Below are 22,732 nucleotides of genomic sequence, written 5' to 3' on the forward strand. Positions count from 1 at the left end.
TACATTGGCAAATGTTTCTCTGGAAATAGCTTGGCATTCTTGGATTATTCTTTCCGTTAGTTGCCCTATTTAGTCGGGTTGTGTCTAGGTCCGGGGATCTAGGAGGCCATTCAATAGGGCATCTTCCAATCCATTGATTAGCATAATTATTATCTAACCAGTGTCTAACTGGAACTACATAATGAGAAGGTGCCCCATCCTGTTGAAAATGTAATAATTTTTTTTTAAAGATAAATTGCCTTGTATGTCTCTCTGATTATCTAATTCATGAATGATTCAAGGTTCGATGTGAGCATACATTTGGCCATTTAAATTTTTTTCTATAAATAATGGACCAATAATTGCATCTCCCAATATACCTACCAGCCCAAACATTAACTTTTTTGGGGGTATTGCGTATGCCCTTCTCTAGATAATCGTGGGTTCTCGTCACTTCAGTAAAGACAGTTTTGTTTATTTGCGTTTCCATTTAACTAGAAAGTGCACTTGTCACTCTAGCAAATATTTTTGTTGAGCCAAGGTTCTACGATAATTCTAACTGTCATAATTTCACAAAATTCAATTCTGTCAGGGTCATTGTCACCAAGTTCTTGAAGGATTTGCATTTTATATGGATGAAATTTATATAATTTAAGTATTGTCCTTACAGATTCGCGGGATATTCCGTTTGCTGTAGCTGTCTGACGAGCCGATAAAATGATTTATTGCAAACTGTCCGAGTACTTCAATTTGTGTTGCATCGTCCAGTAATCTTGGTTAATCCTTTTTTTATTTGTGACAGTACCAAGTTTCTTGAAATTTTGCTACTAGTTGGCATATGTTCAAAAGTTAAGTTCTTAATAATCATTTCCACACGTTCAACTGTCTTGTACACCATTGTTGCAGATAAAAATTATGTTTCTCGTGTACAAGAGTATCGTTTCCCGTCTCAAAGTAAAAAATGCAATACAAAAATACCTCTCAAAAACGAATATTTCAAACAACCCTTTTTTGTTTTTTTTTATTTATCAACTTAGTCAATTTTTTTCAGGTACAAATAAACTAAAATAGTACAGTCCTAAAATGTTTAAGGGTTTTAATATTAATGCTACAATGGTAATAAGAATGTTTTAAAACATTTCTTAAATTAATAATAAATAAAATTAAAATTCAAATAAATAGTGTTCTATTTAATAAACCAAAACTTACTACATCGAATGAAGCTTTCTAGGGTACCATTAAAGAGCATTTCTTAATAGCTTTTAGATAAGATATCACAAAGTGGAGATGGCCATTTAAGAATATAAAGTGGGGGTGGCTGGGAGCGAGGGAGTAAGTGAAAACAAGTAGCTATTACATCATTTTGTTTACCCCGCCCTAAGTTGTTTTCAACGATTTCTTATATTTCATTTGATTGCTCAGATATAGCCATTGTAAGTTTTCAAATTGTCGCTCTGTAAGGTGTCAATTCCGTTAACTTGGTATTTCATCACATTAATGACTTTGAAAATGTTACTTCAGCAGTATTCTTTTGAACTCCAATCATAAATGAACAGCATACCTTGTTTATATCGATTTGAAGTGACCTTCCAACAGTAAAAGTTTAGAGGACGTTTGTTTGAGACAATTTATATTCTTTGAAAAGAAAGTTATGTTTTATCCTACAACATTAAAAAAGTTTGATTTTATACAAATCAGTGTAATTTCAATAAATCTATCCCTTGAAAAATGATAAATGAAAGGTCCTATGTTTTTATACCACTTGTATTTGTACCTTACGTTACTGCAGTTTCGTCCTACAAGGACATTTTCAAACTAATACATTAATACAAGAGTTTATTGTATTAGTTTGAAAATATTATACAAGGGCATTTTCAAACTGATACAATAATACAAGAGTTTATTGTATTAGTTTGAAAACATCCTTGTACGACAAAACTGCAGTAACGTTAGTTACAAATACAAGTGGTGTAAAAACATAGGAACTTTTATTTCTCAATTTTCATGATGATTTTCTTCCACATAGTAACGGCTACATCCATATATTTTAGTCTATTTCTGATTTACCCAATGTAAATCCCTTCATTTTCAGAATTGTTTGGGCATTATCTACTCGGTATACATAGAAAACATGCCAGTACATTTAGAAACCCTTGTTGGAAATATATTAGGCTGTATCCAAGTTCCACCTCCAGGGGGCCCTCAAGTTCGCTTCAGTATCGGTGCTGGAGACCGGCAAGCCCTTCAACCACCTCTATCGCCATCTTTACCCGTTACACACTCTTCTGTCAACTTGCTCTTTCACCAACTGGGCATTCGTAATGTTTTGGTTTTATTTTGTGCTATTATGACAGAACACAAGATCCTTTTCCACTCAAAGAGTTATAACAGGTTGACGGAAGCTTGCAGGGCTTTGACGGCTTTGATGTATCCTTTTAGGTACACCCACGTGTACATTCCTCTGCTGCCGGCCCCTCTCGTTGAAGTGCTCTCCACTCCTACTCCGTTCATTATGGGGGTGCATTCTTCATTGAAATCTGAAGTGGCAGAATTGGTAAGTTTTCAAAATATGAACTGTAGAAAATGAATTGAAAATACAACATCAATGTATTGAAGCATCATTAAATTATTTTAGAAATACTTGTCAAGTAACTACAATTTTTAAATCTAAAAGTATGATCATGCTTGTGCATAAATGTTTTGATGAATGAGATGAATGCACATAAATCATGCAGGTAGTATTAGAAGTTCACACTTCCATTATCTAAAAAAGTGTTGATTGGAAATCTATCTGAAGAAGATAAGTAGCTGGAATATTCAACTAATGCTTAATGCATATAACTTATAAAGGAAATATTTTCAAAATGAAATCATAACAAATAATTTTTGTTATGTAAGACACCTACAAAAAGAACATTCGGGGTACAAGATTCTTCTATCTTTAAACCAAATTTAGCTGATATAGTTCAAAGGTAAGAGTAATCGTTTTCTCTGTATATGCTGGTATAAGTTGCAACAGTAAATGTATGTTATGTAAGACACCTACAAAAAGAACATTCGGGATACAAGATTCTACTATCTTTAAACCAAATTTAGCTGATATGGTTCAAAGGTAAGAGTAATTGTTTTCTCTGTATGTACTGGTATAAGTTACAACAGTAACTCAGTAAATCAATTTCTTTATATATGCTCTAATTCACTGTGTTGATTCATGTTTTTAATAGCTCTCAGTTTCTCACCAAACTAACAAATACTATAGACACTCATGTATTCAATAAATTTTTCACCAATTACATAAGAACCACAACCTGCTTTGTTAAAAAAACTGAGCAGCCATCCGGCGCGTAAAATAATTACCAACCAATTACAATTTTTTCCTATACTATTAGGATATTTTCTGTTCAATAAACTCATTTATTCATTCAATGATTCAATTACAACTTCCTCAAAAGCCACCACTTTCAGATGGACGTGATAGTAGCGGACCTCGACGGAGGTTCTATAACCATCCCAGACGGTATATCGTTACCACTCCTTCCTGAACCTCTGCTAAGCAACACGCAAGAGGCACTTGGCATCATCCTGCAGCCCGAGCTGAGCTGCGCAGACCACGCTTTCCCCCCTCTTGCCGTTCGAGCTCCGCAGCCTGTCATGCTCGACAAGGAAATCCGCGCAGTCTTTATGCGCACGTTCGCGCAACTTCTGCAAGGCTACCGCAGCTGTCTGACGCTTATCCGTATCCACCCAAAGCCTGTTATCACGTTTCACAAGGCCGCCTTCCTCGGTGAGCGCAACCTCAAGGACTGCGACTTCACGACGCGCGTGCTCGATTGCATGTTCTTCACGAGCTTCGTATCGGAGCGAGGGCCCCCCTGGAGGCCGTGCGACGTCTGGGATGAGCTGTATAGTAACTTGAACGAGCTGCACAAGACTGAAGCACAGGATCCTCGTTTGGTGATTGCACATATTCAGGATCTCGCAACGCAGCTCTACACTAACGAAACACCAAATCCACAGTCATACTCTCAGAAGATTCTTGTGCCTCCTGAAGGGGCTTTCGCTAGGATCCATCAGCCGCCATTGCCGATGATCAGCGTGGAGAAAGTGCAGGCGATTATAGAGGAGGGGATGTCGAAAAACAATCTGAAGTCAAGGTGAGTTGAAACGTTTTTTTAACAGGATATTGTGAGGATTAGAGTTGTTTTTATGACACAGAGTGATTCGATAAAATTAAAGAACAATATGTGACATTAATGTTTTTGATTAAAAAAATTATGCTTCTTCATGTCCAGTCAGTCAATAAAAATTATTTGGGAAGTGTTAATGAAAATTTCAAAATTCGAAGAAAAGAAGAAGACCAGCCCATAATCTAAATCTATAATGAGTATGAGTTACTCAAAGAATTCCAGTATTGTATTATAAAATTTTTCCCATGAATTAAAATATAATATTTCATGGGGTGTAGGTTTTACCGCTTCTTCCCCTTTTCAACCAAACTCTGATATTGATAATAATCACTTTCTTGATATATCAAGCTTCAGTGAAAACGAAGTATACGAGGCACTAAGGTCGCTCAAGCCTAAAAAGACCACTGGTCCAAATGACATTCCAGCTTTAATCCTAAAAGATTGCGCACTTGTGCTTGATCTTTGATTATTCAATAGAAAACGTTTCCCTGGTGAGACCAGAAACATTTACTGATCTTGGCATCACATTTGACACTGCACTATCATTTAATAGGCATATCGATAATGTTGTAACCTCCGCCTGTCGTTTGTACGGAGTAATTGCACGTAAAAGTAGTGATTTCAAAGAAACTTCGACCTTAAAAACTTCAATCTATGCTTTCATAAGATCAAAGTTAGAATACGTGTCAGTTGTGTCTTTTATCAATATAACATTGATAGAATAGAAGCAATTCAACGACGATTTTTAAAACTGCTAAGCCTAAAAACCCACTCTGAATTGCTACAAAAGCATAACTTTTGCAGTCTTGAAAAAAGGCGTGAATATTATAGTGTTGCACTAACCTATAAAATTATCAAAAGCATAGTTAACTGCCCAACATTACTGGAAAAGTTTAATATTTACATTCCTAGAATCTGATCCAGACACCCGAGTACTTTCTATATAAAAACATCTCGCACAAATGTTCTGGAGAATTCTCCGATCCATACCATGTGTAAAGTGACAAATTCTGTTAGCGATAATTTAGATATATTTAGTTGCAAATTGTCAAATATAAAATCCCACTTCCTAAAATAATTGTTTTGTCACCTATAATAAATATAAAATGTGTAGTCTTTATAGTCACTTGTTTGTATTGTTTGTAGACTTTACAGTCACTTGTTTGTGATGTATTTATTATACTCTGTTATTTCCTGCTCTGTAATTGAACTATGTCTTGTAGAGTATTGTATTACAAATAAATAAATTTCCAGGTCAATTTTACTGGTCAAATACGATCATAAATAAATCACTCTTAATTATTATTAAGATAATCATTAATATAATGGGGTTCCAGATCTATTTAGAGCTTATTTGAGAAGGAATTTTTTGTTCATTGTGGTAGTTCATTATAAAATGTTATTACTGCATAATGAATAATTTTTTCGGTGATAATAGATGATTCAGATAGATGACATCATTCCTTCTAGAGTTCTCGCTATGAGGGGTAGAAATGTTGAAAATTTTGCCTATGTTTGGTTAATTTTTTCAGAATTATCAATGTATTCTGCAATATTCCATTTGGTTTGGTAGTATTTTGTATTCAGAATTGAATATGAAGAATCAAGTTAGGAGATTGATCGTGATATAGGTTCGATTTTAAGATGATTTTTTTTTCTCAATGTTTTCAACGTTCTCAAGTCAAAAACTGTTGAATTAAGTCGTTCAACACAACTTTCATCGCCAGCAGTCCACATAAAAAACTGTTCAAAGCTTCTAATCTATGAAAGTGGATATTTCTAACTGGGTTGGCTTAGTATTCATGATTATTGGAAACTTCAAGAGGTAGTGAGATCTTGCAACTAGTACATTTTTAGCTATTCCTTACATTTCTGGGTCAGTTTTACTGATCAAATACGATCATAAATAAATCACTGGTAATCATCATTAAGATAATCATTAATATAATGGGGTTCCAGGTCTATTGAGAGCTTATTTGAGGAGGAAATATTTTGTTCGTTGTGTTAGTTTATTACTGCATAATGAATACTTTTTTCAGTGATACTCTGTGATGCAGATAGATGACATCATTCATTCTGGAGTGGTTGCTATGAGGGATAAAAATGAAAGTTTTACCTATGTTTGGTTAATTTTTTCAGAATTCTCAATGTACTCTGCAATATTTCAATTGGTGTGGTAGTATTTTGTATAGATACATTTGGATCCATTAAATTTAATATTTCAAGTATTGTTGAAATATGAGTTTTATATAAGTTAAAATGATTATGACAAACTTCTTACCTTTGGTAAGATAGCAAAAAGCCTTCATGAATTCAAAAACAATTTTTTTTATGATATTAGGTCTGGATCACTGGTAGCTCAAACCACATTTTAATCTCTCATGTAGTGTTAAGTATTTAGTATGTTTTTTTTCTGTTCTAAATTCTGTCATCCAATGAAATACCTATAAATAGCCAGGTTTTCTGAATATTAGGATCATTTTCTGCTAATAAACTTTCATTCATCATCATTATAAGTTTCCAGAAACATAATTACAAGAATAATGAAAAATGAAAATTTTTCCTATGATGGAATAATGTGTCAAAGTGATATGAAAATATCATATGTTTTTTTTCTATGATATAATAACATTTTGAGAACTACTCATATTTTGATATATTCCACGTGGAAACTTGGAAATATATTCTAATTCTCAAAAAAAACTAAAAAATTATTCCATGATGTATCAGAACCACCAAAGGGTTGAATTTTGTCATTTCTTCATTTGCATTTTCAGTTAGAATTTCGTCTACAGAGGTACCATATGAAAAATCGAACGATAACCAACAACTTTAGAAAAAAATAACAGAATTCTATTCTATATTCATATCGAATCACTCTATGCATTCACATTCAACAGTGTAGCGTTTTTGTGTTTGATTATGTTTTTTTTTTGTGCAGTGGCGATTATGCCTGGTAAGTTTTAGCAATTGGTATATCCGTTGTGCTTTTGTATTTTGAATCATTAAAGATTCTCACTTTGTTGTTATGTAATGCAAGATTGCACAACCGAAACACTGCTTGGCGTGAGTTTCAAATGGTGTCGTTGGCTTCTGCTTCCTATCCCGCTCTGCATAAATAAAAGATTCATGGATGTGTGTCAAATAGATGTAATTTTAGATTTTTTCAAATATCATGCATGAACAAGAGAGTTGACCTGAATTTTCTTTTTTCATGTTAACTGCAATATGGGTCAGACTGAAAAGCAGTCTTTATATAACATAATGCCATTCCTTTTCTCAAACCGCAAGATCATATTGGCGTGCCAGAATATACAAAGTTCAGGATGTGCCACGATGTGGAACTTTTCTGCCCTCTGTAAAGTCATTATACTTTCTTTTCTGAAAATTAATTTTTTTGAAATATTTTCTTCAAAATTCATTCACTTTGTTGTAAGCATAAAGGTACATAATAGATTTCCAGTTAGTAATGTTATTTCTATTTATTTATCATACTGATATGTTTCTTTTCTTTGTGAAATATATGAAAATTCCCAACCAACTCGAAATGCAGTTTTTCAATGAAACCATTATTGATGAATGAAATCTCAACTTTCTGTTCTATTATAATGTAAAAGTGTTGATTAGTTTTGTTCTGTTTAATTTTTCACTTGCAATGTAAATCATCCCATTGCCTCATTTCTGTACTCTTTACTGCTTTGCTTGTCTATTGATATGATTTTGGACAAAGCTATTTTCAGCAATTTGGATGGTACATTTAATAAATAACAAGGAAAAACTGATTAGGAGGAAATTTTCAAAGCCTTTTTTGATCAGCACCCATTTCATATTCATAATATTTGCACATTCACTTGAATGTCAAAACTGAGAAAACTTGATTACTCACCTCTCTCTCATACTTTTACAGGTTATCTTCTTTGAGACCGATACAACCCAGAATAGTGCCTATGGGACCAAACATATCCAATCTGAACGATAACAAAAATATCGTCAGTAATTCTGCCAGAAGATTAGAAGTAAGTTAAAAAACTAAAGTTTGAAAAATTAGGTTTTAGAACTCACTGATCTATTTCAATTTCTACCTCAACACCTCATACTGAACATTCATGGTGATCCTTTTCAGGTTCTCCGTAACTGCATAAATTGCATCTTTGAAAACAAAATTTCCGATGCCAGGAAAACCTTTCCGGCTGTCCTAAGAGCTCTTCAATCTAAGCAAGCTCGTTTGGCCCTGTGCACTGAGCTCTCGCACCACGTCAGTGGCACGAAAGCCATGCTAGAACACCAGCAATTTGACCTTGTTGTGCGGCTGATGAACTGCGCCCTCCAAGATGATTCATCAATGGACGAACACGGTGTTGCAGCTGCTCTGTTGCCACTTGCAACGATCTTCTGCAGGAAGTTGTGTACTGGCATAATACAGTTTGCATATACTTGCATCCAGGAGCATGCTGTTTGGAACAACCAGCAGTTTTGGGAGGCAGCCTTCTACCAGGTAGAAAAATATTTTTTTACATTCTTATACTTCTCGAATATCTCAGATGAATCTTTTACTTTTTTACTGCTGTAAATATTAATAATGAAAAACGATAATATCTCTTCTTCTTCTGGTATCACTACATTTTCATTGTGGGAGATCATGAAATTCTTTTGAATATTTCATGCAATGTGGGTATCAAAGGTTCTGTAGTTGGTTCCAAAATGATTTGAATAATAAAATAATAATAATAAAATTTATCATGTTGTGAATGTATCAAAATTTTATGTAAACGAATATCTCCCATAATTGGAATACTTTTCAAAATTAGAAAAAATGTTTTAACTGAAATATTGAAAATGTATTCAGAATAAAATTATGAGATGTATTTTCAAATCGGATTATAGGAAACCAAGTATTAATTTATACAAACCAAAAAATATATTAGACATATCAATGTTATACAAACTCAAACTTTGCACCATTATTTTTATCTGGCAAAAAACAAATTGAAATATTCTAATTTGATTTTTGAAATGAATAGTAATCAACATGAATATTTAATAAGACATTCAGATAAGAGTTTTGAATAATTAATTCAATATTGGTGAACAAACGATTTATTGGAATGAAATTGAAAAAGTCCTAAAAAATAGAGGATATTTTTTATGAATTATTATATCATTATCAATATATTATACACACCGCCCCGACTACGCACGGGTGCAATGCTGATAACAACTATACATATAAACGCGTGCGATCACCCGAAAGGGCTTGTTTTATGTTGTAGATGTGCAATAAGAAATTTTTTGAATATTCAAACTGGGGCGTCCCAACTGGGGATAAAAGGGGGCTTTTGCATATGAAAATTATCTTCTCATCACTGTTTCTTCATTCCGCTATATTTTCGGAGGCTGTATTCTTGCATGTATGTTCGTTTTATGTCATAGATGTGCAATAAGAAATTATTTTCAAATATTCCAACTGTAGCGCACCCCCTGGAGATAAAAGGGGCGCGTTTACATATGAAAATTACCTTTTCATCACTGTTTCTCCATATTTCCATATTTGTGGGGCACCCTTCTGGCACACCTACCACATTTACTAATTGTACGAAAGTTATCAATAGACAGCTAGATACACACAATTTGTCATCCTTCGATCACTCTATAAAGTCCCATCAGTAATTTAAATTCAAGGATTACTATTAGGTGCATCACCTAAATTATTATTTTCAATTTACTACCACCAGGACGTTCAGAAAGATATCAAAGCCCTCTACTCCGCCAGAGCTGACAGCCTCGCCCCGAGACTGCCCGTCGAAATGCTCAGCCCGACTTCTCCAAGAGACAGTAAGGACTACACTTGGCATCGACGATCGGCGCTCAGCAGAGCTCAGGAGGCGACCGCTTTGGAAATCGCCGCCGAACAAATGCGCATCTGGAACTCGATCGACCATGACAAGCAGAAAGAACTGACGACCTGCGAAGAGAACACAATGTATAGTCAAGCAATACACTATGCCAATCGAATGGTGTATTTACTGATACCGCTGGATATGGGACACAAGGCGAGTAAGCAGGATCTTTTTGATGATGAACGAGCAAGTAACAGCATAGCAAACAGGTAAGAGGTGAAGATTATTAGATTTGCTGGACTCGCCTTTTAAATTATTAATTTTTTAAATTTTCACACGAAATTGTCTTCGAGCAATAAATCAAGAGATTATAGTCAAAACGTCATAAATTCAATGTTTGTCTACATTTCGTATGCTACCTGGGAATCAACTGTTTCTCGTGACACCCATTCCAAGATTTTTTTGGATGATTGTCATATTCTTCTGTAGTTAATTTGAGTTGTCCATAAATTGCCGGCCCCACATTCACAAAAAACATGAAGAGCTGTCTTTGCCATTGTTGCACTGCCTCCAGGTATGATCGCCATTATACAACCCTATTTTGTTCAAGTGTCTGAGCCGATCCCTGTTATAATGAAGCAGTTCAATTTTTTTTTCAGGAAGCCTATGAAGGTTTTCCCGTGTGAATTCTCAGGCATATTTTCCCAGTACTTTTTGTATTTTTTGGACCCAAGTCCTGATATGGTTCCTTCGTTAGCTTTTTTGTTGCCAGTGAATGTCCAGGCACCACTGCCAGGAAAGAGATATCTAAATAACCGAATGCACTGTGTTGAAATTGTTAAACATAGCATAGAGTACACTGTCCAATTGGTGTTCCGTACGGATCCATGTTTAGAATACTTCTGTATATAATAAATGAAGGAAACTGAATATGTCAACTTAGTTGGTGAGACGCGCGGTGAGAAGAGTATTGTATTTCTGGTGATTGGGAATAGCGCTTGTTTTGTGAGGAATCCATCTGAAATAAATCTTTTCACGCCTAAATATTCATGTTAAGTCATGGGACACATCTATTAGGTTGTTTCGAAAGTTGTGTCCGTTTAAATGTCATGTGTTTTTGTACCTATATATATATATATATATATATATATATATATATATATATATAAAAACTATTGGATAGTGGGGTATTGCAGCAAGTAAATGAGTACTCTTTTAAGTTAGTCCAAGCTTTCGGAAAATTTTATTTCCATCATCAGGGAAACTACAATAATATAAGTTTTAAGGTAAAATCAAAAATATTAATTGTTCATGACTTACATCTTATGTGAGGATGGTTACATTGATGTTAAAGAAAAAATGTTGATACATTGGAGAAGATGAAACTTGATACACAATTCTAAATGCTTGAGATTATTTTTTATAAAATATTGTTATTCGTCAGACCGTTATTCATACCATGCGTGCAGGATTCAAATGAACGAGTCTGAGAATAGAACGTTAAAATGCCAGAGTGACATCTGTCAATTGATAAAACTTATATGCTCTCACTAGGAGTACCAAGTGTACTCTAGTGTATAATGTAAAATTTATGTTTGGTAAAATTATTATGAAAGATTAAATTTAAGATATATTATACAATGGAATTGTTTAAATTGATATTGTTTTTGTAAAAGCTTTTATCTAGAGTCAATAAGTAGGAATAAATTTCACTCAAGTGATTAATGTCTGTTTTTTTATTCATACAATTGTTATTTTCAAAAATGTAAGACATTTCTAGAAAGGACCTCTTAACTGAGGTTGATTCAGTGGCTAATACTTTCATTGCGTTATAATTCATAAGGTGGTCCAAATTATTCACATGGTCTGCTAAAGAGCATCTTTCTGGATGTAATCTACAGTCACTTTTGTGCGAAGTAATTCTAGCACCTAATGATCGTGAAGTTTGGCCAATATATATCCTGTCACATGATTGACACGGAATACTATACACAACATTCACTTGGTTTATTAGAGGGACCTTGTCCTTGACTTTGCTATGGATTGATTTAATGGTAAGTACCGTTTTATTGGCTATTTTAATGTTAGGTAAATTTTGAAAAATCCTAGATAGTTTGGGAGTGATCTCCTTGATAAAAGGTAAGGATGTAAAGATGTAAAGATCAATCCATAAGAATTGGAGCAACATAAGTAATCATTGTAACATTGATGAAGAAACCTTTTCCAAATTATTAACCTTCCTTTTTAACAGCACATACTTTTCCTTCAATAACAAATTTTATAAGCAAACCTTTGGAACTCCCATGGGAGCATCTATTTCTCCAATATTAGCAACATATGTGATGGATGATGTATTGGACACAGTATTACCAGTATTATCCTTTAAACCTCATTTTTTGAAAAAATATGTAGATGATATCATAGTTTCATTGCCTCATGATGGCATCAATGAGATTCTTGACACTCTCAACAGTTACGACCCATACATTCAGTTTACGATAGAAACAGAAGATAACTTGCAGTCAGTACCATTCCTGGATACAAAGTTCATCAGAACAACAGATAACAAAGTCTTAATTGACTGGTACAGAAAACCTTGCAGCTCAGGTAGATACATGAACTACCTATCGTATCATAAACATTCGATGAAAGTGAACTTGGTCAAGCAACTGAAAAATAGAGTGCTAAAAATCTCTGACATAAGCTTCCATAGTAAAAATCTTAAAATTCTTGCTAATCTTTTCATAGAAAATTCTTATCCAATCCGTTTGATAAATAATATTTTGTTCAGTACACCAACATCTCTGGAAAACTATAATTTAACTTCCAATTTAACCCTCCCTGTCAATGACAATATAACTAGTGATGCTCCAACCCAATTCATCTTTACATCCTTACCTTTTATCAAGGAGATCACTCCCAAACTATCTAGGATTTTTCAAAATTTACCTAACATTAAAATAGCCAATAAAACGGTACTTACCATTAAATCAATCCATAGCAAAGTCAAGGACAAGGTCCCTCTAATAAACCAAGTGAATGTTGTGTATAGTATTCCGTGTCAATCATGTGACAGGATATATATTGGCCAAACTTCACGATCATTAGGTGCTAGAATTACTTCGCACAAAAGTGACTGTAGATTACATCCAGAAAGATGCTCTTTAGCAGACCATGTGAATAATTTGGACCACCTTATGAATTATAACGCAATGAAAGTATTAGCCACTGAATCAACCTCAGTTAAGAGGTCCTTTCTAGAAATGTCTTACATTTTTGAAAATAACAATTGTATGAATAAAAAAACAGACATTAATCACTTGAGTGAAATTTATTCCTACTTATTGACTCTAGATAAAAGCTTTTACAAAAACAATATCAATTTAAACAATTCCATTGTATAATATATCTTAAATTTAATCTTTCATAATAATTTTACCAAACATAAATTTTACATTATACACTAGAGTACACTTGGTACTCCTAGTGAGAGCATATAAGTTTTATCAATTGACAGATGTCACTCTGGCATTTTAACGTTCTATTCTCAGACTCGTTCATTTGAATCCTGCACGCATGGTATGAATAACGGTCTGACGAATAACAATATTTTATAAAAAATAATCTCAAGCATTTAGAATTGTGTATCAAGTTTCATCTTCTCCAATGTATCAACATTTTTTCTTTAACATCAATGTAACCATCCTCACATAAGATGTAAGTCATGAACAATTAATATTTTTGATTTTACCTTAAAACTTATATTATTGTAGTTTCCCTGATGATGGAAATATAATTTTCCGAAAGCTTGGACTAACTTAAAAGAGTACTCATTTACTTGCTGCAATACCCCACTATCCAATAGTTTTTATTCTTAACTAGTCAGCAACGACTACCCTTCCTCTATATATATATATATATATATATATATATATATATATATATATATATATATATATATATATATATATATATATATATCAATAAATAATTACTCTACTGTGTCGCGGTATTTATTGATGATAGAAAATTTGTTGCTTACTTCTTTGTTTTCTGCTCATTAAACCTAATACTATATGATGACGTTAAGTGATTTTTGGCCAATATTTCTCTATGAATCCAAATTGAAACAAAACGCTACCGAAACAACCCAAAAATTAACCAGGCATTTGGCAATGACAGTGTTATGGAACGCACTGTTCGACGTTGGTTTGCGAAATTTTGTTCTAGAGGTTTTAGCCTCGAAGATTAGCCCCGGAGTGGACGACCTACAGTAATCCAGGACGACAATTTGTGAACCCTTGTGGAGACTCACCCATAACAAACGGAGCATGGAATGGAGGAACAACCGGCACTTCCCAAAAGTGAAAAACCCACAAAAAATACCATGGTTACTGTATGGTGGTCAGCATCTTCTGTGATTCACTATAACTTTCTGCAACCGGGCCAAACCATCACAGCAGAGTCTTATTGTGAGGAAATCGACGAAATGTCCCGAAAATTGCGTCAGCAGCAGCCGGCACTGGTCAGCAAAAGAGGTTCGATCCTGCTCCACAACCTCAACAAAATTCACCAAATTAATTGTAAACAATCTTTTCAGATGGCGCTTCATTACCTAAAGTTGAATGAAGCGATTATATGCAGTTTTGGCGAGTTGAGCCTTTATTATTACTCTATCGAGTAATTGGCATGTAGCTTTGTGTAGACAAGTTATTGAAATCAACACAAAATGGCTATCAATGTTCATTATGTAACAATATATATTTACATTTACTCAATATTCATATATTAATATAATTATATTTGTATCTGTTCAGCTGGGCTCAACATTGTTCTGTCCATTTACTCTTCTCTTGTCTCTAAGCATTATTTTATAGTTTAAATTTGTTAATTTAATGTCCCATATACACATTTTACTTTACTAGACTTTGCTAATAAGATGTTCAGATCTTGAGTAATAAAGCATATTTTGAATTGATTTGATTTGATTAAATTGCAAAATCCTTCCAAAGTAAACCTTTGCTTGCTTTCTTCAAACTAGAAATACCAGACGTCGAGGATTGACTATTTGTTTGCCAATATTCATAAACATAATTGCAGTGTTGCTGAGAGTGACAGCGCAGATGCAGAATCAGGTTTTGAGGATCAGGACCCAGGCGAAACTGGAAACACAGTCATCAGGATAGTATCCAGGTTTATCGATAAAGTTTGCAATGAGGGAGGCGTTACTAGAGATCACATCCGGAACCTACACCAGATGATTCCTGGGGTTGTGCACATGCACATCGAAACTTTAGAGGCTGTGTACAGGGAGTCAAAACGGTTGCCTCCTATTCAGAAACCTAAGATACTCACTCCTAACATGCTAGTTGGGGAGGAGTCTATAATGGAAGGTAAATTATTTCGTGATAATGCTGCGTCGTGAGTTGTTATGATATTGTTGTTCCAGGTTTGAGGGTGTATCTTCTGCCAGACGGTAGGGAAGAGAGCAGTGCGGGGATTTTAGGAGGACCGCCACTCTTACCTGCAGAGGGCGCCATCTTCCTGACCAATTATCGAATAATATTCAAGGGAATACCGTGTGATTCATTTGGTAAGTTCAATAGTCATGTTTCTATTCGGAGAATTCAATCCATTTACAAATTTCACCTACTTCTTCAGAATTCTCTACTAAAAATTGTTTTTTCTTCCTCAAAATTTCTTAAGTCAGATTCATCTATTTACTATTTGTGAAACCGTTTGGTAAAAGTCTCATAATAAAGGCTTTTTTGAATATGTATACACTGTATTTCCCTAACATAAACTGTAACAGTTTCCGAAGTACAGGATGATTATTATTATTCAAAATTGGAATAATATTTTTGGATCAAGTTGATGAAAAATTATTTCAATATAACATCAAAATATTTATATGAATACAAATCGCAATTGCTCGTCAAAGATTACTCCTATAACCTTCATTGAAGTATTAGTGGATTACCATTCAGGGAGTATGAGTTGTGAAATTTTTCATTCACTGTGTGAAAGCTGATAAAACTATATTTGCTGATGTTCATGTGTAAATTGTTTTCAATACACCACCTATCCAAGCTATTTAGATCATGTAACAGAGTAACATTTTTTAATGATTCTATTGGTCTAAAAATTTTAAGAGCTGCAAACATCAAAAAGTTAAAATTTTCAAAACATTCAGTAATGTCAATAATGTTGAACGTAAGAAGTGCACAATGAGACCCTTGAGGTACTCCCGACGAATGACAGTTGACCTAGCATTTCTTACTTGAACTTGCTGAAATCGGCCAGAAACTTTCAAGTCATGATGGAGACAGATCCATGAAACCAAATAATGTTGTGATCCATTCAATCAAATGCCTTGGAGAAGTCTGCATAGACTACATCCAACTGGCCTTTTTTCTCCAGAGCCTCTATATTATTTGCTCAAATACCAATATGTTGGCAATTGTAGACTTTTTCTGAGAAAAAACCATTGAACTAAAAATTTTTGTCTATCATTTGGGATGTTGATTTTCTGGCAGATGTTCAAATAACCATAGTATTTTGATAGATAGAGAGCATTAGAGTTATTAGGGCAATTCACTATTATTCCTAGTTCATTATTTTTCCATAATGCTTCAAGGACATTGAAATCCTCAAAAATATAAATTTTGTGTTGCTGATAACAATGAGCAATGTTTTCTATAGTTGAACAATGTTCCTCATATGCGGAGGTATATACACTACTATGACGATCATTATTTTTCTTGGCATAGACTTCCGTTACATAACCTTCCTTCCTGTTATTCGTAAATATTATTTCGGTATATCCAACATTCATCTATAATATCTACATTCCATAATATTTAGATCTACTCTACATTGAATTTTTCAAATATTTCTTGAGTAGTCTACAAAGTGTTTTTATTTTTTAGCTTGCGAACAAGTCGTCATTCGATCATTCCCTGTAACATCTCTCACGAAAGAAAAGAAAGTGGCCGTTCAATATCTCGCTCATCTAGACCAATGGCTTCAAGAGGGCCTCCAACTGCGCTCGTGTACCTTCCAGCTAATGAAATTTGCCTTCGACGAAGAAGTGACTCCTGAAAACGTGGACACTCTGCGCAAGCTCATACACAAGATTCGACATCCGCCTGACGTTTTCCACCATTTCGCGTTCACGGGCCAAGTCGTGGTTACACAGACGCCGTTACACAAAAACAAAGAGAAGAACGCCACTCTGCGAGGGTTCGCCAAGAAGACACTGCTGAAGACCGCAAGGAAGGCAGGCTTCAAGCAGAAGTCCTCATCGAAGCGACAAAAATACGTCCTACCCAACATGAACGTAAACAGCTCCAACAAATATATGACTTCGCCGGGCCGAATGAGTCTGCCGATCGTCGACGATTACAATCATGATGACGAAATATCGATAGACGACTTCGAGACAGGCCACACACCGATTACGCCAGCACCGACTGATGCGAAGACGCTAGAGCGGTTGCAGGAGCGCAGCTACGTAAGGGATTGGCAGCGGCTGGGTCTCTGCAACACCACCTCGTCCCCTTCAGGTAAAGCTACGCAGCAGGATCAGTTCCGGTTGACATCGGTCAATGCGATCTACATGATGTGCAGAAGGTATGTGCGTTCGAATGAAATAATTTGTTTTCATGAATTAGAAGGTCTCAAGACATCATGTGGATCTCCAAAATCAACATTAACAATTCCTAGTTGAAAAACAATTTCTTTGTTTATAGTTATCCAGCTCTTTTTCTTGTTCCGGCGTCTGTTACGGACGAAAGTATCCGCCGGTTTTGTCGCTGCTATCGTCAAGGTCGAATCCCGAGCATAACTTGGCGGCATCCTCGTACGAAAGCGCTCCTTCTCCGTGGCGCAGGACACCACGGGAAGAGTGTAATGGGCATGTTGAAGAGTCACCCGGCTCCAGCAGCGTCTACAGGTATGCGATTTCATTGTTTTTCTATGGATCATAACATCTCGAATGTAATTTGTGTTTTGTCTGCTTTGATATACTATAATCAGAAGTATAGTAAACAAATTACCAATGGAGTTTATGGAACATTATGTGAAACATTATGTGAAAATTAATGTTTCTCATTCAGTTTGTACTCCAAACATTCTTCATGGATTTGGAGCAGACATCATTCATAGAAACGCTCAGTGTAAGTGATATTTCACTTCAAACACTATCAATCTCAAGGGTGTACATCAAAGTTTCGGAATAAGACACTTTTCTTATCTATCAAGAAAATACTTTACCTTCTTGTCTGGTATTCTACAAATGACCTTCATTTCCTAACCAAATCCTCGATCAAGTTTTTTCTTTCATTCATTCCTCGAATATTCGAAAGTCTATTCGAATTTGTATAATACTGACTTTCATGAACACATAACAAGAAATATGAGGACAACCCTTGGCAAAGACTGTTATCGAACAAAAGTCAATTTTACATGATGTGTTCGAACTTTATAATAAAAATTTTCGAAATTTTAAGATTCTCAATCCGAAATATATCAAATTCGAACTTAAGAAATTTTAACAATTCCTGTTGATATTTTATTTCAATTTGCCATTTAAGTGACAACATGCTGTTAGCTCTCAATAACAGTTTGTTATTAAGTCTTGATTGTACTTACTCACAAATAAATCCGGTTATTATTATATGCATATTTTGTAGTCCTATATATTTGACTTGTATCGGTTTTTTTTTCACATTTCTGGGTCATCAACCCCTCATTAATTTCTGAATAAATAGAAACAACATCGTCTACGGAACAGGAGAAGTACCTATCAGCTTTGGTCGCAGTCACTCCAATTTTTTCTCACAGGACAGCATGGGGAATGTCAGACAGTTCGTTGAGTATAGATTCATTATTACTGGCAGCCGACGATCCGTTAGGATGTACCACGATGACACCTGAAGTTGCTAGGAGGTCGAACGCCTTCAATAAAGCTATTGGAACGTTAGGGTAAGTGGTGTCTGTAGAAACTGAATAAATAATGTTTTCATTTCAACTCTTTGACAGTGTATTCCCAAGGTCTTCCGGTGGCAAAGGCCCTAAAAATTTCGGCCGGTGGGGCTCTTTAAAAGATCGTCGTCAGTCTTCCCAGGCATCCCTAGCCGCGGGTCAGCAGAACAGGGTGAACATTCGCCACAGCACGGACGTAGAAAACGCTCTAGACGGAGTTCATACTCTTCAACGGGCCGCCTTGTATATCTTGGGCGAGAAGGCGCAGATGAAAGGTGTTAAAGTGGAATCTGCCCCCAAGACTGATTTTATCCCAGTGGAGTATTATGATATTCGTCACACTAAAGCTGCTTTCAAGAAACTCATGAGAGCTTGTATTCCTAGTTCGCAAAACGCTGAGCCTGAGCATAGTTTTCACAAGTGAGTTTAGTTAGGTTCGTTTGCATCATAATTATATTGGCCACAGTGAACACACAGTTTCCAAATCTGACATTTAAATTTGATGACTCCAATAAAATTGTATTTTGCATGTACATAGAAAGACGTTCATCGAAGATGTTTACAAAGTATTCAACAGGTTCTTTGATATCGTTAATATTTATTAATAATGCAGTATCTGGAAAGACAATAGAAAAACTATACCAGTATCTTTTATCGTCTCTGAGGGCCGTCTTAATATGGAATTTCTACGTGGTAGCCATTGTAGAAAATACTAGAACTAACAAACATCCAGATTTATTTAACACTGTTTTATACTGTTTAAGTTCAATAAACCCAAATTGTTGCAAACTGATGAAGTTGTGATCAATTACAATTGTTTTATAGTTTTGACTAGAAAAATTTTACGTGTTGAAATCGCTAAGAATTTTTATTACACAAACTTTGAAGTATTTTTTTCATGGACAAAAGACAAGCACTACAGGAAAATCCTTAAAGCTCTCTAAGAGCCTGTGCGAAAGTAGCGATTCACGTTGGATTTTTGAATCGCTGGAAATTAAATTAATTTGGAAAAACGTTCTCAGGAAGTTTATTCCACATAAACGAAGTTTTTAAACAGTGAAATTTGAGGTGTACTGAGGTGAACCTCAAAACGTTGAGCAGCCACAGTCCGTCGGGTATTTCTGATATGTACCGCTCTTGATGGAATTAAATGTGCCAAGTCACTTGAACACCTCCCGTGAAAGTATCTATTAAAGAGAGACATATCTTCAACCTTTCTTCGATGTTCCAGGCTATCAAGGTTGCAAGTGATGTTCACGTCTCCAATCAGGCGGATGGCTGATTGAGAACAATACTCCGAAGAAGGTCTGATCTGAACTTTATGAAGCATCAAAAGTTGCTTAGCTGTATACAGTTTCCTGGTTCGATACAGTTTTCTGGTTCGATACAATTTCAAGCTTTTGAGAAGCAGCATTTGCAATTCCAGCGACATGATTGTGACAAGACATATTGGTGTCCATTCCGACCCCTAACAAACTTATTGAAGCAGAAAGCGGAACTGTCTGTCCTGATGCCAAGACATTGGTGTCCATTCCAACCCCTAACAAACTTATTGAAGCAGAAAGCGGAATTGTCTGTCCTGACATTATTATATCCAGTTCGGAGACATTCATCTTTTTGAAGACAACCGATGGCTGGATTTTTGTAGCATTGAATTGAACCTGATTACTTTGTAATGATTTAAATAATTTTTGGATTTGCACACTACTCGAGTTACTTGGTATGAATGTAAAAAAGTATTCACAACTTAATCTCTGCAATCACTTTGCACTCCCAGAAGAACTTGTACACCACATACTACTTGATTGTTCATCATGTTCACTTCTGAAAACAATATTAATAATACTCAATAATAATAATAATTTTATTAACTATTATCGGTACATAATGTATATATGGTAAGTCTATAATTGTAATATATGTTATATACATATTAAGAATAAAAATAATAGTTAGTTATTTATTTTATTAATTAATTTTATTAAATATTCAACATTTCCAACTTAAGGCTGAAGCCATGTATTGGTGAGTGCCATTAATGATTATCTCATTTTTCTAGACTGATAGAAAACTCAGAGTGGTTGCAGCAAATCCAAAACATCATGCAGCTTTCCGGAGCAGTGGTCGACCTCCTCGATCTCCAAGGCTCATCAGTAGCTATTTGTCTAGAAGAAGGTTGGGACATAACTGCGCAAGTTGCTTCAGTAGCTCAACTCTGCTTGGACCCCTACTATCGCACATTGGAAGGCTTCCGAGCCCTCGTAGAAAAAGAATGGATCGGCTTCGGCCACCGGTTCAGTCACCGCAGCAACCTGAACGCCAATTCGCAGGCTAGCGGATTCGCTCCAACTTTCTTACAGTTCCTTGACGTTGTGCATCAAATCCAGAAGCAATACCCAATGGCTTTCGAGTTCAATGACTACTACCTGCGGTTCCTCGCCTATCATTCAGTGTCGTGTCGGTTTAGGACGTTTCTGTTTGACTGCGAACTGGAAAGGGTGGAAAGTGGCGTAGCGGCAGTCGAGGACAAAAGAGGGTCGTTGACATCGCATCACAAGAGTGTCGATACTGTTTCTGATGACGAGAACATCTACCCCGGTGGTAGAATGGCGACTGCATATCAAGGCCCAAATTTAGGACAGAGCGTGTTCGATTACATTGAAAAGCAGCACGCTAGGAATCCGATGTTTTTCAATTTCATGTATACTCCCGATTTCGAACACCCAGTGTTGAGGCCGCAATCGCATTTGCCTTGCTTAGAGGTGTGGAACTATTATCTGGACGAGGATTTGAGATATGGGCCGAGCTACGACGCCGAGATTATCCAGATGGATTCTCAGCAGGAAGAGGAAGTGGAGGCTGCAGATGGTATAGTTAAGACGAGGAAGGTCGTTTCATTAGGGTTAGTGCTTTTAGTTGATTTTGAAAATGATGTCAATGTCCATCCACTTCACCATAAATATTTTCCTGTTGAATTTTATCAATTCAGAGGGGAAATGAATAGACACATGATATTTATGATGGTATACAATTTGAAATTTAGGAAAAATTCCCATTTCTCTCATCACTTTTTATTTGCTATCATATATTTTACCATTATGACAAATTCTCATTTTGGAAAAAAAAAGAATAATTTTCAATCTAATCAATCACTTAGCTTTCAATGCACAATATTATTATAGAACACATTTCTAATTACTATTAGTTTGAATTCAATTTGAATATCAAAATGCAATTTATGGAAAGACAATAGAAATTTTTTCCTAAATTTCTTAAGTAGTAAATTTGAAATATTTCATTTATATCTGAAGATTATAGCGAACTAGATTACTTAAAATACCCTCTTATTGCTTTATACACTTTGAAGTTATAACTTTTGCCTGACTTATTCAAAAGGCCAAAATAGTACTCAAACTGTCTTAATATCAACTAATACAATAAATAAAGGTATCTCCAGTTATAATTCTTCAGCAAAAAACAGTCTAGAGAAATTTCGAAAAAATCAAAACAATATTTTTTGAGAAATAAATTCAAGATATTTTTCAAATGATATTCCCACTATATTTGCTTGAATTTGGAAATGAATAATTAGTCAAATGCAAATCGTGCAAATGCAAATTCCATCGTGTCATCACTTTAATTAAATTGAGTTACATTATCATTCCTAGATGTAAAGAAATTTATCATCTCTCTGGGGTTTTGCATCTGAAAGTATGTCTTCCTAGATCTACTTCCATTAGCAAC

General features: G+C 35.1%; 1 protein-coding gene across 1 annotated transcript in view; it reads left to right on the plus strand.

Annotated features, from left to right (window-relative positions):
- The window catches only part of Sbf (SET domain binding factor), a 35,715-nt gene that overhangs the window by 3,731 nt on the left and 9,252 nt on the right, over positions 1-22,732 (plus strand). The window contains exons 5-16 of the mRNA XM_074169852.1: positions 2,072-2,533; positions 3,445-4,133; positions 8,074-8,182; positions 8,290-8,661; positions 9,899-10,272; positions 15,104-15,396; positions 15,453-15,596; positions 16,933-17,635; positions 17,755-17,957; positions 18,775-18,988; positions 19,046-19,408; positions 21,048-21,890. Coding sequence (XP_074025953.1) covers positions 2,072-2,533; positions 3,445-4,133; positions 8,074-8,182; positions 8,290-8,661; positions 9,899-10,272; positions 15,104-15,396; positions 15,453-15,596; positions 16,933-17,635; positions 17,755-17,957; positions 18,775-18,988; positions 19,046-19,408; positions 21,048-21,890 — 4,769 coding nt within the window. The remainder of the gene's footprint in view (positions 1-2,071; positions 2,534-3,444; positions 4,134-8,073; positions 8,183-8,289; positions 8,662-9,898; positions 10,273-15,103; positions 15,397-15,452; positions 15,597-16,932; positions 17,636-17,754; positions 17,958-18,774; positions 18,989-19,045; positions 19,409-21,047; positions 21,891-22,732) is intronic.

This window comes from Leptinotarsa decemlineata, unplaced genomic scaffold (genome assembly GCF_025532065.1).
Source record: "Leptinotarsa decemlineata unplaced genomic scaffold, Ldec_3_MD MMD2_P_RNA_scaffold_6, whole genome shotgun sequence".
Taxonomy (NCBI): Eukaryota; Metazoa; Arthropoda; class Insecta; order Coleoptera; family Chrysomelidae; genus Leptinotarsa; species Leptinotarsa decemlineata.